At 51.0% G+C, this 16812-nt stretch overlaps 1 protein-coding gene across 1 annotated transcript in view; it reads left to right on the top strand.

Annotated features, from left to right (window-relative positions):
* The first annotated feature begins 8317 nt into the window (after positions 1–8317).
* The window catches only part of MAP6 (microtubule associated protein 6), a 43280-nt gene continuing 34785 nt past the window's right edge, over positions 8318–16812 (top strand). The window contains exon 1 of the mRNA XM_075050461.1: positions 8318–9006. Within this exon, the coding sequence (XP_074906562.1) occupies positions 8318–9006 (689 nt within the window). The remainder of the gene's footprint in view (positions 9007–16812) is intronic.

Genomic DNA, 16812 nt, shown 5'->3' on the forward strand with positions numbered 1-16812 from the left:
CCTTGAATCTCTCCCCATTCTTTGTCTTCTGCTGCAAATGTCAGGACCCTGCCTGCTTTGAGAAAGCAAAGGAGGCTTTTAACTCTTTCGGCTCTCTTGCCTGGAGACGAGATGTTTCCTGGTGAGAAACCACCAGCAATTTCCAAAATGCTGCGGGGACATCAGCAGGTCCAGGGCTCCTGGTCTCCCTGGGCTGTGCAACCCCCAGCACGGTCAGGGAGGTGCTCGGTGGGACCAAGGAGGGGAAAGTCCTTGCAGGGACATCCCTGGTCCAGGAATGATGTTTCAAGGCGTTTTCCATCCTGCAGTCTTACACTCACTAGAGTCCAGCCATGCCAGGGAGCTCGTTTGATTTTTGCTAGTGCAAAGGGACACCCAGACACATGGGAAGCGTTTTCTGCTCACAGAAATTTCAGCCTAAGCCCTGGAGCAGTTGTATTGCCAGTTCCCAAAGCAGTTCTATTGCAAAGAGTCTGAGCTATTTGCTTATGGCTTATTATGACAAGGAAAGCCCCGTGTTCTGGATTTATTATGAACAAATCGGGTCCTTGGAAGAGCTGACCAAGGAGTGAAGCAAGGCTCAGCTGGGTAATAAATATTTATGTCCTGTTCTTCTGTGGATATGTCATTTGCTTTTTGACTTTCTATTTCCTTAAATCAGGAGAGAAAAATACCTACTTATGGAAGGCTTTGAAATCTTCTGCTTAAATTAGAGAGGGATCAGAGATTTCCAGACAGTCAGGAGGAGCCGAGAGAGATGCATCTCCCTGCTGTGTGTAGATAAAATAAAACCTGTGGCTTGTTTTAGGGAAGGGCAGAGCTGTGTCTCTGAAGTACTAAACTAGCTAAGCAGTAGGTGACATGCCCAAACACTGAGCCCTGATCTCTACAGCCTACGTCCTGACACCCAGGTCAACCTCCACAGTGAATTTATCTAACTTATATTAGCCAACTCAGAAAGAGGCAAATTGTTTTCTGCAGGTATTGGGATCTCTCCAAGGACAACTTTAATCTAGCAGGAGAAGGGCAGGAACCTGAAAGGCCTATTTTGGCCCAGCTTAGCACCTCAGACTACACCCAAGCCTCAGACAGACACTCATTCCTCTGCGGGAAGCCATCTCCGAAGGTCTCACCTTGTTCTTTGCCACTCACGTTGTCCTGCTCTGCCCCTTTTTTCTTGCTCTCTCTTCCTGTCGCTATCTACATTCTGGCAGGGGAACTGCAGATGTGGGTGACAGTCGAAAAAGGCGCATCCATCAGCTCTGGCACTAATTGCAGATAGGTCCTGGCCTCATCGTGGTCAACCCCATCCTTACTAAAGGGTCTTGCTACTGTTGGAACATCCTTCACAACTCTTAATAGTCACAGGATCATCTTTGAGGACTGGAAGGAAGTAGAACCGAACCCAAAAAACAATCTCATGATGGAGATAGGCTGGTATAAAACCCATCAGGTCAAAATAGGAAGAAGGACTTCAGCTTTATGGTGACTTCACATGGGTCTGGGCTGGAAACGGAGAGGTGAAGAGTCATCCTGCTGCATCTGCGAGGGACCACCGCACCCTGCAGTGTCCTTCCAGAAAGGAACCGTGCTATGGGTATTACCTTACATCGTGTCTGTCCTTGTAGTATCACAATCCCCTTCTTCTTGCTCTGAGGGAAGTGATTATATGGGATGGGAAGGATTTCTACTGGGAAATGAGAAGATACAGATTTATTCCCAGGCTTTCTGTGTAACTTTCAGCAAGTCATTCAACCTCTCCCTGTCTGGACTTGGGTGATGATTTGCTATTTAAGAGCAATGATAACAGTGGAGAAAACTTCTGGGCCCTTAGATGAACCTCTCCATGGCAGGACCTACCCACCAAAAGGCTCATCTAATTTCTCCTGAAGCCTCATGTTTCTCTGGTCACTTTTACATTTTCCTTCTCGTGTTCTCTTTGCTGACTTGGGTTTCAGTGGCGGATAGGCTGGGGTGGACGTTCTCTTTGGCAGCATCAGAGAGAGATCATCATTGAGATGTGATTGCAGGCATGGCAGGGACCGCCCAGCGCTGATCACTAGTAATCCGACAAGTCCTATGTTAGCACCTCCTGGGAAATTTTGCTGCTATTTAATTTACCCTGATTGCTTAATTCTCACCTCCATGGCTTTAAAACCTCATTTTTCTCCATTTTTTGTAAGATTCTCACCATTTCCTTATTTCCTAACATACTCAGGGGCTTGCACACATGTGGCCCATAATATAGCTCCAGCTACATTCTCCTTGGCTTTTCCCTTCTCAGGTATTTATAGCCATTTATCCGATCTCCTACGGCTTGCCTTTAGCCTGGGAACATTAAGTTCCTTTAATCCCTCAATAGGTCGTCCTCTGTAATCCCTTTATCAGAGGCCCTTGCAACTCCGCTGATCAATGTCCATCTCCAAGTAGGAGGAGGAACCCATAAAGCCCTGAGTCACCCAGCCGTAGGCTTTGCAAATCGCCGAGCTTTGCGAGCCAGCACGGTGGGGCGTGCTCGTGGGACTCCAGGAGTGGAGCAGGTTGCACATGGAGACCTGGCCACGCTCCAGGATCAGGGCTGAGAAAGCCTCACACGGGGGACCTGAGGGGACGTATGCAAGGGGCAACGCAGCGGCATGTATGGGAAGCCAAGATGCTGCATAGATGTCCTGCTTTGCCCTGCCAGGAGAATATTTGTCACGGCTCCTTGTTGAGTCCCTTCTTGAAGCCCCACCACATGTAGACCCTATGGGACTTCATGTCCCGGCGGAAGAGCTGGAAGCTTTCTCCAGATCACTGCTCTTCTCTTCTAATCATAAATAACCCTCTTTTTTTCCCTAAAGCCTCTCAGTCATTCATAGGTACTCCTAGAGCTTCCCACCAAACTGATTTCCCCACTAGTGGGCAAAATTATCAGAAGGAAACTGAAGGTATCTTTTTAGTAGTCGTTCAGTGGTTTCTCTGAGTCCCCTTCCTTCCCGACCCACCACTCCACCAGCAGTAAGTGTATCTCCCCTGCAAGCTCCTCCTTGCTGGGGATCGTCCCACCACACCAAACCTGTGTGATACCATTGCACCAAGCTTGATCTTTGTCTGCCCCCAGCTCTGGGTAAGAGCACTGGTGTGAGAGAAGCCCATTTTTGCCTGCTGCTATTTTTTTTTAATACAAATTCTTTCAAAATGCAGTCTTTCAGATTTTACTCCCCCTTCTACCTGTTGCAAAATCACCTCTGAAATCTGGCTGGGTTACACCAGTGATTTTTGTTACAGAATTTCATGTCTTTTACAGTACTTGAATTATCAGTTGAATTCTTCTTTTCATGCACTTCAATTATTCTCTTTATGCAGCGCTGATATGGATTTTCTTTGGCTGCAGTCCCATTTGGCCTTGAAGCACCTTCCCAACATATATGAATCATAAACAAAGTTGACAAGGAAAACAAGAACACCCCAGGCAAATCCTTCTTCCCAACAGTTGTGTGTGATTATAAAATGATTTAAGATGTGAGAAGCCACTAAAAAAATCCCCTGTAAGCTGCCACCCGCCGTGTTGCCGTGTTCTCTCGTCCCTGGTGATACATGTTGGGGACAGGAGCAATTCAGACAAGTGTCACTGGTGCCTGCAAAGCTGGGTGAGTGCCTGGGACAGCCCTGCCATGGCAGGGACACAGAGGCAGTAGTGCCACTGAAGATAAATCTAGGTAAATAGCGCTTTCCTACATCTAACGGGGGTAGTGTGGAGTTGAACTCACTTCACCGGGGGTCTCCAGGTGTGGTCCAGGTCCAGCTTTGGAGCTGGAGTCTCATCTACCGGCAGCCCATGAAGCTGATGCCCAGGGTCCCTCTATAACGGAGGAGAAAGGCTCCGAAGGAGATATGGGGCTTATACCAGCCCTGCCTTGCTATGATTTTTTTCTTCATTTTCACTTCATTACAGCTCTTGTCAGTGATCTCCTGGGAGCAATGGGGTGAGCTGCCATCCCTTTCCTCTGACGCTCGCGGGGAGGTTGGTGATGAGCCAGGAGCCAGATGCCTCCCTTTGAGATGGCTACCACTGCACAGGGTATTTTTCTAAATAAAACCGCCTTCCCCTCCTATGAGGTCTTGTACTTAGCTTCGCCACACCATTCCTACAGTGCCATAACATTATTTCTTACAGTAATTGGTGGATCCGTGTGCACAGGAGGCAGGGAGAACGTGTACAGACAGCACATGATGAGATGTCAGCTGGGGGTCCGAAAAAACAAGCCGATCCTTCTTCATCATCAGATCCAGCAGAGAAAAACATAAATCTGGGCGAGCTCTTACAGTGGCAGCATCCACTCACATCTTCTGGGCAGTAAGTGTGCTCTTCACGCCATCACAAAACGCAGGAGAGACTATCAAACCTGCCCCAGGATGGTCTCCAGTATCTTAAGTTTGACTGAAAGGTGTCCTGGCTTCATCTGAGGGTGCCAGGAGAAGAAGATTCCCCAGGTCCCCTATTAATCAGCTCCCAAAACATCCCTGTTATCATTGCACAGGGGGTGCGTGGAGCTATTCCCTGCCTCCACACCAGCGGATCCCAGCATGGATGGGACAGGGAACCACTGCCTGGGGCGTCTACCCAAAGTCCACGCTGATTTTGGGTGCTGCAAAATATCGGGCTCGCTCTGGTTCCCACCCCACCGTGGTGCCCTCAGCATCACGCCAACTTTGGGGCAGGATTGTGCCCCAGACTGGTACACTGCGATGCTGAGCGACACTCGTGTCCTTGGCCATCCCCAAGACCAACGTCCCACCGTGTGGCATCACGCTCGACCGTGGCCTTTTCCCAGAAGAGGCTGGAGAAGGAGAAAGCTATTCCTGCTTTCTGCCGTGGTGGCTGTAATTTAAACACAGAGACGTTTTTATTTATTTAACTCCCTTCCTCTCTGAGAGAGGTTTGCAGCCAGCAAATCAATTTGCTGATTAGAGCTAATGGATTTTACTTGACGTAAGCTATTAAATTATTTCCATAGCTGATTCCTGAAAGTGAATGAGCGGCCATGCTTCAGGATTTATATATAACTATATGTTTCACTGCAGGAGACGCCAAGCAATTTTTTCCATTCTGCAGCTTCTAACTCCATCCAGGTCTGCCTGGTATCTGCAGAGCAGCGAAGAGTCTCCTGACGCTGCAAAACCTCACAGAGCGGTTTTGCCCATGTCTTTTCTTACCAAAAAAAAAAAGAAAAAAAAAAAGATGGGTGATGCATGACCGAGCGTTTTTGTACGAGAAGAGCCCAGGCTCTTTGCAGATGGGGAAAGCTGAGAGAAAGGTCCAAAACCAGTTTGTGCACGTGGAAATCCCCAGTCCCCAAATGGGTGCGAGGTGCTGTGCAAACCCCAGCACTGCTGGGTGCAGAGCCGGGACACCCCTTGGCTCCCAAACGGGAGCTAATGGGTTCGTATGGGCTTGCACCCACCAGAAACACACTAATATATTACCTCCCCCTTATATTAAAAGCAATTAATTACACTAACAGGTCTTAATGCAGCAAACCCCAAAACGGCGACGCGGATGCAATTCAAAATGTTTTCTGCAGGAAACACCCAAGCGTGTGCGGGGCCTCTGTGGGCATCAGATCTCAGACCAAGACGGGGTTTTACACCTTCAAAAATCACCGTGGCAGCTCTGAGATAAATGCAATTACAGAGAGTGTTTAAAAATCAGCACATCCTTGAGGTCCACCCGCCGACAAGCTTGATCCCACTGCAATGCTTTGATCGCACGTCTGCCTTGCAGACCTTGGCTCACCATCGTGGGGTGACGCTTTTCCAGTTTTCCTTGTTGCCATTCCCATATATTTCTTTTTTTTTTTTAATACCACAGTCCATCGGACGTAAAAAGCTGTTTGCCGTCGTCCTGTGCAGAAAGCAGCGTGCGTGGGAATGCAGGGCTGGGGTCTGACACCAGCGGTTTCGGGATGACTCTCTCACCTTTGCTGCACGACCTGGATGAGCCGATGGTTTTAACTTCTGCACACGGAATGTGCAGGGCAGCAAGAGCCACGTGCCTTTATAATATTGGTTCTAAAGGTAAAAATCAGCCTAAAAAGTGATTAGCGCGTCTATCGTGGGTGCTGAGGAGCACCCACCATGCTTACAAAAGCAATGTGCCGTGCACTGATGCCCCAGAAAATCGTGGCTCTGTCCCAACCTAGGAGATGCTCTGGAGCTTCCTAAATCTTTAATTATATTCACCCCTTTTAATTGCACTGGATGTAATAGCAGGGACAATATAATCCTTGGGGACAAAGCAACGCCTGTGTATAGACACCTCTAGGTGTCTTTTTTCTTTTTTTTTTCCTCCAAGGCTGCTTTTTCATTCAGCCATCCCTATCAGTGAGGGCTCCAATCCCATCCGTAAAATGGGTTTCCACAATTTACCTACAGGTAAGAATGAAATTAAGCAAATCGAGGCAAAGACAAGCAAAAAAAAAAACCCCAAAAACCAAACCCAAGCCCTTAGGGTCCAAGACTCAATAAAGAGGATGCAAAACATTAGATTAAAGAAACAATCCCGGCAGGAGTAATCCTGCTTTTCACTGCGCTCCCAGCAGCTGCAGCCGCTGCCCGGTGGGAACTGGTTTTTCTCTTTATTATTCAGTATTGGAGTGCGCAGATTTCGGAGGCAGCGGGATCACAGATTTTATTATTTATTTTATTATTTATTTTTATTGATTTATGTTCCCCGGTGGAAATGGTGGCAGCGCAGCCACGCCGATAAAGACCCGCGAGCTTCGAATCTGGGGTCTCCTTCATGGAGTTGGACCAGAAGGTGGATGTAGTTGGGCTGAAAATGGACTTTATTGGGTTCGGAGGATAAAGATGCAGGTGGGGAGGGAGGGGTGGAGGGTGGAGGATGGAGGATGGAGGGAGGGAGGATGGAGGAGGGAGGATGGAGGATGAAGGATGGAGGAGGGAGGGTGGAGGATGGAGGGATGGAGTGAAGAAAGTGGGAGAGGAGCAGGCGGAGGCGAGGGCGGGGAGTGGGGTACGGGCTGGGATTTGGGGTTGTGGATCCACCCTGGGAGTGAGAACGAAGAGGCGGCCATGGGCCGGCCTTGGGCGGGGGGGGGGGGTTGGGGGGCTTGGGTTGGTTTTGCAGCTGGAAACCTGCAATGGAACATGAAAAACCAGCTAAAATAAAAGAATAAAGCGTGGGCGTGTATGTGCACGGCTGCGCACACGCGTGTGGGTTTGGCTTTAGCCACAAAAACCCCACAGGGAGGGGAAATGGGCTCAGCCGGCCGGCGATGCAGCAGCTCGGTGAAGATCTGTGCGCGTGTCTGTGCACGCATGTGCGCACACGTGTGTGCACATGTGTGTATGGCGGGGTCTGGGTCTGTGTGCACATATGTGCTTGCACATCTGTACGTCTGTGTGTATATGTGTATCGGCACACAAGTGTGTCTGTGCACACAAATGAGTGTGCAAATCTCTGTCTGTAGGTAGGCATAAATGTGCACGCAAGCATGTATGTGTGCACACATATACATGTGCGAGTGTCTGTGCGTGTGTGTGCATGTGTGTCCACCTATGTGCAAGTATGTGTATGCATGTGTCTGTGCGTGTACGCGTACCTGAGGGCACATCTGTGTGCAGTAACATGTGTGTGCACACACGAGTGTCTCTGTGTATGCCTCACGTGTGTGTGCTGGTGTACACGTGAACGTGTGTCGACGTGCCTGCTTGTGTTCCTGTTTGCACGCGTGAGTGCACGTGGGTGCTAAATGCGTACGCGCGTGTGTCTGCGAGTGCGCGCGTGCGTGAACATATTAGTGCGCGCGTGCGTGCACGGACCTGCGTGTGCAGGCGATTGTCCGTGCACGCGTGTGAAGCCGTGCAGCTCTGCGTGCACGCGCGCGCGTACGCTTGTGTGCACGAGTGTGCCCGCATTCGTGCATACGTGCGTGCACGCACACCTCTTGTGCGTGCGTGCGCGCGCGCGCGCGTGCACGTGCGCGCGTGTGCGCGCGTCCAGCCGTGTCTGCACGTGCGCACCTGTCCGCGTGCCCCCCCCCGTCCCCGCGCGCTTCCACGGGCACGCGCTCGCCCCGCCCGCCCCGCCCCGTGCCACGCCCCCCCTCGTCCCCGCCCACCCCCAGCCCCCTCCCCGCCAGGCTCCGCCCCCCCCCCGGCGCCGCAGGGGCGCGCTGCGCTGCGCGCTGCCGCGCGGGTCCCTGCGTGGGTCCGCGGGAGCGGGTGGGGAAAGGGGCGCTCCTTCGCGCCGGAGAGTCTCGGGGCTTTTGGGGTTTTTTTTGGGGGGTGGGGGTGGGTGGTGGGGGCCGCCATGGCGTGGCCCTGCATCACCCGCGCCTGCTGCATCGCCCGTTTCTGGAACCAGCTGGATAAGGCGGACATCGCCGTCCCGCTGGTTTTCACCAAATACTCGGAGGCCACCGAGCATCCCGCCGCCCCCGCGCCCCTCCCGCGCCCCGCCGCTCCCATCGACACCCAGCCCGCTGGGGAGGCGGCGGGGGAAGCGGTTCCCGGTCCCCCCCGGCCCGGCCCGGCCCCCCACGTCTCTCCGCCGGCCGATTCCGTGATGCGCCACGATTACAAACCCTGGAAGGTCCAGCGGCCGGAGCCCAGCTGCAAACCCAAGAGCGAGTACCAGCCCTCGGATACGCCGTTCGAGAAGGAGACCCAGTACCAGAAGGATTTCCGAGCTTGGCCCATCCCCAAGCGGGGCGACCACCCCTGGATCCCCAAACCGGGACCTTCCCCCGTCCTCGCCTTGGAGCGCGCTTCCCCGGAGAAACCGGCTCAAGAGAAGCGCCGGAAGGTTCTCCTCGGCTCCGAGAAGAAAGAGGAAGACCCCGACGGGGAGGATGAACAACCCAAAGCGCTGCGGGCCGGGGAGGGGAGAGAGAAGGGCCGCAAGAAGGCGGAGGAGCCGGGGGGAGGCAGGGCGGCCGCCGATGCTCTCAACAGGCAGATCAAGGAGGAGGTGGCGGCGGGGGTCAGCTCGTCCTACAGGTGAGAGACACCCCCCCCCCCCCCCCCAAAATCCCGACCCCCCCCGGCTCCTCGCCAGCCCTTCTCCCGTCCCCTCTTGCCCGTCCCCGGGAGGGACATCCCGCCCTGGGAGTTGGGGGGGAATGAGGCTTTGGGATAGTTCGGGGGGGTCCTTGAAATCCCCCACCTCGCCGGGTGGCGTTGGTGGGGCGTGGGGAGGTGCTGTGCAGGTAGTGAGGACGGGGGCCCTTTCTATCAGGGGGGGGTTGCAGGAGGTTCGAGTGTGTTGCTCACCCCGCCCCGCATCCCAAAATTCCGAGACGCCCACCCACCGCCTTGGTTTTCGGCAGGGAGCGAGGTTTGGGTCGCTTCCCCGGGACGTGCAAGTCAACGCTGGTCCTTTCCCAGCGCGTCCCTGCTTGCCGTGACGCGGCCAACCCAAAGGACCGGCATCCCGACCGCATCGCTGCATCCCCAGCATCCCAGGCGCCGGTGGGGGCTCCCACCCGTGACCGGGGTGCCCCACGCGTGACAGAGTCCCACGCAGCACCCCAGGCCGGTAGCATCCCCCAGACAAAGCATCCCGGGGAGGTGGCGGGATGCGGGTGACACACGTCCTAGGCCGCTTGGGTGGGGCAGCCTTCGGATGCTGCCATGTTTAACGCAGCGTGGGTGGGGGTGGCACATCCCTCTGTCCCCCCCCCCCCCAGCATCCCCCCACCCCGGGCTAGAAAGGGGTGCCCTTATTTCACCCCAAGAAGAGACCCCCTTGGGGATTCGGAGCGCGAAAACTCCTCGCCGCGAGCTGCTGTTGTTATTTCTCTCCGGGTGAAGGGGTTGGATGCGTCGGGAATGCAAAAACAAAAGTGGTGGGGTGGCTGCCCTGCACGTACGTTTGCAAGGAGGATTTGCTGTGACTGTGTTTTCCAGAGCTTTCTTTGGCAGAGCCCACCGCTGCCGAGGCCGGGGTGGAGGTGGCGGAGAGCAAAGCTGGGGTTTGTTGTGGCAAAAGTGTAATCGCAGCCTTTTTGCTTCTCCCCGTACCCACGTGAATGCCGAGCTGTTTATGCCTTTGAATGATTGATTTTCTTCCCCAGGGAGATTTAGAGGTGACACCCTGCTGTCAAACAGGTAGTAAATTTATGCAGATTTAAAATGAAGGTGGGATTTGACTCCTCTGTCCCACCGGTGACGGTGTGACACGGCAGAGCTGGAGGTCATCCCCTTTCCCGTGTCCCCGGGTGGGAAACGGTTCAAGCAGTGAAATTGTGATTTTTGCTGTAGTTCGGCAGCAGCTTTGGCTCTTGCTGGGGATGCGAGTGATGCTGTGGGCTCAGGTGCATCCAGGTGTGACGGCAGTGGTCGGCTGAGACGTGAGAAAATGGCCAGGGATTTTCAAGGTCTCTGTTTTGCGAGGATGGAGGGTGTGGGGAAAGGGTTTTCCAGAAGTGACAGGGTCCTTTAATCTGTTTTGGCCAGCCGTGATTTTTGACTCAGCTTTTTGTCTGGTCATCTTCCAAGGTCTGGGCTTATCTCAGTGAGCGCAGGACTAAAGCAGAAAGCTGTCCTAGAGCTGAAGAGCTGGTGTGTTGCTCTCTTCTGCTGGTGCAAAGGATAATTAAACTTATTTACTTGCATATTTAAATGCAGATCGCTCACCCTACCGTCCCTCCACGTACCATCCCTCCTGTCTGCTCCAGCAAATTCATACGGCCGCTGTTGCAGCAGGATGGGCTGGGCTGGGTTTCTTCCCCGAGCAAAGGGGTTGGGTCAGCTCAGATGTTGAACCCAAGAGGAATTGGAAGGCTCCAGCCCTCCTTGTGTTGCTCCTCAACTTTCAGGACAGCCTTAGGGCCTCTCTTTGCCCTTGGGTCCTTATCTGCTCTTCCACTTCCATGGTTTTCTTCCTTGCAGCGTATTGCAAGAGAAGCGTTTGCTCTGACGCTCAGCCCTGGAACATAAGCGCCTCTTCATTAATGCATAAGTGATGTTGTGGCTAATTGTTCTCATTTTCCGTTCAAATTAGGCATCTCGTAAGTGTTGTTTATTGTTTGGGTTCTTTTTAAAAGCCAAATTCTCCGAATCCCTATTACTATCAAGAACCTTGCTGCTCACAGGAGTCCCTACTGAGTGGGTTTCAAACAAGGATGGAGGCTCCGCAGCCTATTTGGGCAACCTTTTGGGCCACCCAGCAGCCAAAATTATCTCCTAGTGACCTTTTGCTACAGAGGAGCGAGGATGGCTCGCGTGGGGCTTGTACTCCGTGGCCTCTGCTGGGCTTGGGCATGGATGAAGGCTCCCCAGCAGCAGGGAGCAGGGGGAGATTTCCTTACAGTCCTCTGCCACCGCTGCAAATCAGCGTAATGTGATGCTCCAAGGCTGGGAAACAATTCCTTGATGAAACCAAAGAGCACACTGGTAATGGTTTTTAAACTCCCTCTGTCCCCCTGAGTGTTATTTCCAGGTGAGGCAGCAGATGGGATAGAGTAAGCAACTAGCCCAAGGTCATCGGGAATTCCATGCTAAAGGGAGGAATTCCCTCTTCTAACCTCTTTATACCAAGACAAATTAATATTGCAGAGACCATGTGCCTGCGACCTCCTCCCAGGTCTGCCCAGACCTACAGAGCGGAGATGATGCCTGGCGGTGATGGCCACGGAGGATGGAGGCTACTCCCAGCCCGAGGGATGGATGATTTGTTTGCATTAGCATTTGAGCCCAGAAGCCTTCAGCGAAGCCAGAGCAGCAATGGCAGGGCTGTGCATGTCTGCAAGAGACTGCCTGTGCCCAGAGATCCTACAGAATAACTAGGATTTATTTATATTATTTATATTATTCATCTTTATATTATTCATCTTTATATTATTCATCTTTATTTATATCCATTTATTAAATACTTGTTTATATATAGGATTTATTTATGTGCTTATGCCCAAATAAATCCCCTTGGCAAACCAAGGGGAACAATGGGGGGACATGCTCATTCCTAATGGTCTCCAAAAGTTAAGGGACTCCCAGGGCAACCGTCTGGTTTGAAGCTATCGGTGGCAAGTAGGTTTGAAGGTGATCAAGCCGTGCGCGATGGCATCGGCTTGCCAGTTAGTGCCCTGTGACTATTCCTCTTTGGCGCTGAGGAAACTGAGGCAGGGGTGCTGAGTGACCTACCTGAGCCCCTACACAGCACATCAGGGCTGGGGCTGGGCTCAGGGTGCAGCTCCGGGGCATCGTTCTCCTGATTGCTGGTGTTCTTCTGGGGTCCAAGTGCTGGCCGCCACTGCTGTCACACAGGTTCCAGCACCGAGGTGCTTCGTGCCTCAGTTTCCCTCCACAAAGCTGCCCAAGCAGCGCTGCAGGGGCTTCACCCCCCTCATCCCTGCAGTCCTTCTTCTCGTGGTGGCCTCTGGACCCTGAGGGACCAAGTAAGGACCAGGGCATCCTTCAGTGAGTAGGAATATTTGGTTTATGGGGCTGACGTGACTTCTGGATAGGAGTCAGGACCCAGCCTGGGGGCTTCTCGGCTCCATGGAAAGCTGTCGCTGCTGGATGGAGCCTTTTCTTGCTCAATGATCTGCTGTCCCATAGGAGGATCTGGTGGCATCACTGAGGGTTTTATCTGTCTTGGACCCAGAGGTGGCCCCAGTGACCCCAGTACTCGAGTGCTTGGGAGGGGATTTTGCCCCCTGAACTCCTGGAAGGGATGGGCAGAGCTCTTCTCCCTGCTGTACCGAAGGATGGAGGGGACAGGGGTTGTTGACCCTGGGGGTGTGGGAACAGAGAGAGTAAGTGTTAAAACATGCGGACAGTGCTGTTTGCTGGTGGAAGTGGAGCAATTGGAAGCACGTTTGGCAAAAACACAAGAAGGAATGAATGTTTTCCATTTTTGTTTGAAAATGATGGAAAAATGTTAGAATTGGGTGTTTCCTGGGTGGTTTTTTTCCTTCTTCTTTGTCTTGCATTCTTCTCCTTTTGTTACCTTTATTTCCTGAAGAAAAAAGATATAAAGGGGAAAGGGGAAATTTCACCCCCTTTGCAGAGTGTCAAAATGAGCAGTAAGGTGATGAATTTTCCCCAGAGAAGTAATATTGCAAAACCTAGGTTTCAAGTTCTTCACCAAAGAGCGATCTCTTTTTTTACCAAAGCAATTATTTTTTTCCCCACCAATTTCCTTTCCTATCAGAGGAAACAAACAAAGAAAGGCTTCAATGGAAAATTTTGGACTGCCTCTAGTATTAATGAATTGCCTGTTGCTAATGTTCTGTCATTCATCTCAAGCCCTGGAGGTGCTAAAGATGTGGAGCAAATGAAAATCTGTAGTAGCTATAGAGATGAATGAGTCAGTGCTGGAGACTTGCTGTGTATTTTTCTGAGATAAAGAGATAATTTAGGGAGGGGTGTCCACACAGGAGGGCTGGAGCAAGCTACACGAGGGCAGGGAATTCATATTCCATCATTATAGTTGTCGAAATGTAGGGCTGGAAGGACTTCCCAAGATCATCTGGTTCACATCCCATTTCTGGGGAAGGGGAGTGATATATCTAGACCACAGCAGGTTGATTTTAACTAACCTGTCCTTGAAAATCTCCAGTGGAGGACACGTCCCACCTCGGTGAGACACTCTAACACCGCTCGTGCTGTCAGGTGTGCCAAACTTGGTGGGAAATTTTCCATTGCCTTCTGAAATTTCTCATCAGATCCATAGGCTGGATCTGTATTAGTAAATTAAACAGTTTCAGGACACGTTCCGGGGCACGGGGACATGATCATCTACACTCTTCAGTTGTTGAAAGAGTCCCCAGCCCACTTCCCAGGCTGGGTTCGGCCATGGGTATGAGCCAAGAATGGATCCCAACAAGCAGCTTGGGTGTAAACACCTTGTTTTGGGGGTTAAAGGGGTTTAAGAGAGTGAGTGTGGGCTGTCGCAGGCTCCAGTGCCAGAGAACAATCCTGGGCAGATTTTGTCTCCCACTGTCGTTTCAGCTACAAACTCCCAATTTGGATGAGTGTGTTATTAGAATTAACCCATGTAGGCAAGTGAGTCCAGTTTTGCTCTCAGCTGGAAGGGAAGGAGCGGGATGTTTTCCTCCATCCAGAAAAGGTTGTTCAAAGAGATGTTTGGTAGCTTTGGCTAGGGCTGAGCTCTGGCTCACCAGTTGCTTGGTACGTGCCTTTAGCAGCAGGAGGAGACACGATGTCTGCTGATACCACAAGGACCGGTCATATGAGTATGTAATAACCACGCATGGAGGAAGCCCTCATTTTTACTAAGACACGAAGAGGATGGAGGTGGGTGATGCAGGCAGCTATCCTGCCACACTCTGCGTCTTGATCGCCTCTGGATATAGTCCACCAGCTGAGAAAGGCTGGTGGTATCTTCAACGTGGAGATACTTGGTAGTATCTCCAAGCTGGAGTATTTGCCAACGTATTCCCTTCAATCACATTAAGGTGAACAATATCCAGCCTCAAAAGCCAACTGGGAGCTGCTCAGCAGTGTAGGCAATATTGAATTTTGCGGCTTTGACTTGTGTGCAAGGTAGAGCTAGGCTGTGCGTGCTGTAGGACGGGGTTGAGCAGGAGGAAGAGATGGAGGTGGCATTCAGGTGATGGAGTCAATGTACTTGAGCAATTTTTTCTCTGCTCCTGCTCAGCTGTGTCACCTCAGCAGAGAGCTTTAGGCACATGAGACTGGATGGGACCATCTGAACCAGTAAGTCCAATTACTTAGTTTGTTATTTAGTCTTTACAAGTAAGACCCAAAGTTCTGTCTCAGAAATAGGGAATTTTTAGTTGCACGATGCCAGCTGGAAGGGTATGCCAAGAACTCAGTCTCTGATGGTTTGCAGCCATCATCTCATTTCCAGTCTGAGACAAGATACAGGTTATAATTTGCTGTTTTGTTGGCACTGGATTACTTAGTGCTTGTCTCCTATCTGGAGGTTGCTGCTCAGTGTCTCCAAGCACAGTATCCGTATTGTTTGGGTCTGTAGCTAGCAGTCAAAGATTTTTAGTATCCTTTTTACTCCCTGTATCAACCATTTCTCCAGCTCTTCCTAGATGAAATCACTGTTTAAGAAACATAGATGCAGACTGTTGCCCTTTGGAGATGAGGTCCCCATTTCTACCAAGACTCACATGTCATGTTTGTGGGCATCACGGATGCGTTATGAATCCCTCACTTACCCTTTGGTGACCAGGACCTCCGTGTCGTTCTCCTTCTTAGGCAGTTAGAGCCTTGGAGCTCCCATCCCATACTAAAAAATCCTGGTGGTTAGTACCGAGCCTAGAATTTAGTACTGATCATTTTCATCCCATTTTGAACAGGGCAGTCAAGGTCAATCCCTTTCTTCCTCTCTGATATCCTGATCCTCCTCCGTATTGGTGCTGCCTATGATGTTGTGTCATTAGGAGGTCTCATCAGCGTTGCCCTACTTTTTTCTGCCAAAGTCAACCTTAAAAATGTTAAACACTGCTAACCTCCTTCCAGGCTGCAGCTCAGCCTTCCAACGCTCATCATCGTCATTTCCCTTACCCAGTTGCCCGTTCTGCTGATGTTCGCGTTCACTGGCTTAATCATTTCCCACATGGCCCCATATCAAATGCTTTACTGAAACCAGCTAGATTTTCACATTTCTTTTCTCTGCTAAGTCAGTTATCTTATCAAAGGACATGTCAAACATCTCTCCTTCTCCCTTTCCAGTCACTGCCGTGTCTGTGTAGGCCACCAGCTTCTCCTGGATGCTGGAGCAGATGCTGTAGAGCAGACCCCACTTCCACTTGGCAGCTTCAAGCTACCACAGTAGCTGTAACACAAACAATAAATAAAGAGAAGAGGAGAAGGATCAGCTAATTTAGACAGCAGGACTTTTCCCTGTCTGTCCTTTGCCAAATAAATCACAAACAGCCATTGTAAATTTGTCTTCTCTCCCATTTAGAGCACGACCTTTGCTTTTCCTGTCTCCTACCGGCTGAACAAGCCTTCACTTTCTAAGTACTTCTGCACTCTATCCTACATCAATCTTGCTTTTCTTTGCTCTTAGCTGAATGTATTCATAGCACTAATGCTGATACCTTCAAATAAACCTTGCCGCACCGAGGCAAGAGCATGGATGCTCTCCTGCTAGCATGACCATCGGCACCAGCCAGGAGGGGAAAGGCAGTTTTAGGAAAGTTTTATAGGATGGAAATTTTATTTCTCTCGATTTATAACTCAACGTTATGGATATCCTTCCAAGGTCCTTTATTTTTTTTTATATATATATGTGTGTATATATATATACACATACGCACACACACAAACCAAGCTGTTCATCAAGTTACTGCTTTAACCTCCAACTCATCTTTCCTCTTCAAGTCCAACATTGCGGGTGTTATATAGCGAACACATTTTGCTTTCTATTAATAACTCCTTTTGCTCAAACGGTGCCTTCACCTGAAGGGACCCCGCAGCACTTCGCAAACACGGTGTGCATACGGAGAGACTCCTGCTGCTTTGGGGACCTGGCTGCAAGCCGTGCTGTTGAGACTACAAACTGGGGTGTTTTGGTGCTGGGAAGGTGGGGAGGCTGCTTTTTTTCCCCTGTTTTTAAAATTTTTAAATTTTTTAATGTTTTCTTATTTTTTTTTTTTTATTTTGTTTTGTTTTGTTTTGGTGGAGCTGTAATTCGGTTTTGCAAAGGAGGACGCATTTGAGGCATGTTCTCAGGTTGATGCATAGAGTGGGTGATCTGAAATAACGGACTGGTCATTCCAGGAAAGAAGGGGGCTGGCTCCAGCAGTAAAAATCACGGCGGCCCCCGTGACACAAGCAGAATTACTTGTAGGTGAGGAT

Source organism: Buteo buteo, chromosome 18 (genome assembly GCF_964188355.1).
Source record: "Buteo buteo chromosome 18, bButBut1.hap1.1, whole genome shotgun sequence".
NCBI classification, from domain to species: Eukaryota; Metazoa; Chordata; class Aves; order Accipitriformes; family Accipitridae; genus Buteo; species Buteo buteo.